The sequence below is a fragment of the Papaver somniferum genome, unplaced genomic scaffold, assembly GCF_003573695.1.
Source record: "Papaver somniferum cultivar HN1 unplaced genomic scaffold, ASM357369v1 unplaced-scaffold_9423, whole genome shotgun sequence".
NCBI classification, from domain to species: domain Eukaryota; kingdom Viridiplantae; phylum Streptophyta; class Magnoliopsida; order Ranunculales; family Papaveraceae; genus Papaver; species Papaver somniferum.
Window position 1 is genome coordinate 1 of NW_020652553.1, and position 1,923 is coordinate 1,923.

The window sequence follows — 1,923 nt, forward strand, 5'->3', positions numbered from 1 at the left end:
CAAAACAATCTTGTGTCTTTGGAACCCAGCAACCACTGAATTCAAGATAATTCCCGAACCACCGCGTGTAGATTTCAAGGACATAGAAAGGTTAGATTACTCTGACATCCATACTTTAGGTTATCAATTCCCTGACATCTATAGTATAGGTTATGATCAGAAGATGGATGATTACAAGTTGGTCAAACTCTTAATTGGAGGAAAGAATACTGTAGTCCATATTTATACGTTGGGATCGAATTCTTGGAAATGCATCGGAACCATTCCCTATAAGTTTCCTTATCATAGCGGCCGGTCTGGGGAGATCGTTAGTGGAGCTCTTCATTGGTTAATCAAAACAGCTACCAACTTCAAGGCTATAGTCTCATTTGACGTAGCCGAAGAGAGATTTCAAGAATTTCAACTACCAGAAAATTTTCTGGAAAAGAAGGAATCGCTCAATTGTAACACTTGTTTGGCAGACTGTGAAGGTTATCTCTGTTTACTTGTAAATTCTGATAACTATCAATTTGATGTATGGGTTATGCAGGAGTATGGAGTTCACAAATCATGGGCTAAGCTTTCTTCCATTACCCTAACATTTGTTGCGGGAGAATCCTTTTACTCGAGGAATCATGTATGGAGTTCAGATAACAGTTCACGTACGCTTAGGCTTATGTGTTATTTCAAGAACGGTAAAATTTTGTTTGGGTTTTGCGGTGATCTGATTCTGTATGACCTGGAGAGAGAAACATATGAACGTATTCGAACGCTGGTAGGTAATGTGGAAAAATATGTTGAAAGCCTTGTCTCACTTAATTCTAGTACTTACATGAGCAAATTGAAAACTCGAGGCGTTAACTTGAAACTTAAAGGAAAGGATATTGTAAGTGGTTGGTAGTAGTTTTGACGAAAGAAAATGTCTTATGAGGTCACTATATATGTTGCATTTGACGGATTTCTATGCTTTGTAATTGTTCTATCTTGCAAACCATTTGGTATATGGCAGAGCAATACAATCTCATCTATAGAATTTCGGTTATCTTTTAATTGTTGTCGTTTTTTCGTATTTGATTCTTGTAAACATCCAATATGATGGAACTTTTCTGGGAATATAGGAATCATATATTAGTGCAGTATTATTCTCTTTCTGTTTGCAGTATTGACAAAAATTAATCGGAACCCATATGTTACAGTTAAATATTCAGATATTCAGAATTACTTCTTATTCTAAAATCCCTCATATAAATTAAATGAATGCGAAAATTAAACTTCACAGGCGTACGTCATGAGTAGTACTGTTATTGATGGATGTGAGTAATCCTAAGAGCAACTACAGTGGGCGAGTATAACCAAATATTTGGTCAAAAAACGAGACACATCAGACAGACTATCGATTAAAATCCGGACCAAAGACCAAATCCCAGACTATATTTGGTCCAAGACCAAGACCAAAACCAAATATAGTCGAGCGAACGTATAGTTAACGCCCCACCATCAGGCGGGGATAAAGTCCCCGCCCCACACCAGGCGTACTTTATACCTCCGCCCCAATTTTTCTTTTCTTTTGGGTGGGGCGGGATTTATACCTCCGCCCCACTCTTTTTTTTTACACTTTATATATATGGGGCGGGCTTTATACCTCCGCCCCATTTTTTTGTTTTTTTTTGTTTTTTGTTTTTAGTTTTCTGGAATTTGATCGGGCGAACGTATAGTTTACGCCCCACACCAGGCGAACGTATAGTGCACGCTCGACCAAATTCAGTCTTCTGCCCGTAGCGTCACACACCAGACTAAACTCAAATTTGGTCATTTTTTTTGGTCTTTGATCTTTGGTTATACTCGCACCATTGCAGTTGCTCTAATATCTTCCATTCTCGTGAAGTATAAACGAAAAATTAAGTACTGTAATATGGAAAACCCAATTCTCTTTGGAAAACAAAC

The 1,923-nt window shown here is 37.9% G+C and overlaps 1 protein-coding gene across 1 annotated transcript; it reads left to right on the forward strand.

Moving 5' to 3' along the window:
- Nucleotides 1-163: 163 nt before the first annotated feature.
- Nucleotides 164-880, forward strand: LOC113346152 (F-box/kelch-repeat protein At3g06240-like). Its single transcript, XM_026589745.1, has one exon. The coding sequence runs from the start codon at nucleotides 164-166 to the stop codon at nucleotides 878-880; it is 717 nt and encodes a 238-aa protein (XP_026445530.1).
- The last annotated feature ends 1,043 nt before the right edge of the window (nucleotides 881-1,923 follow it).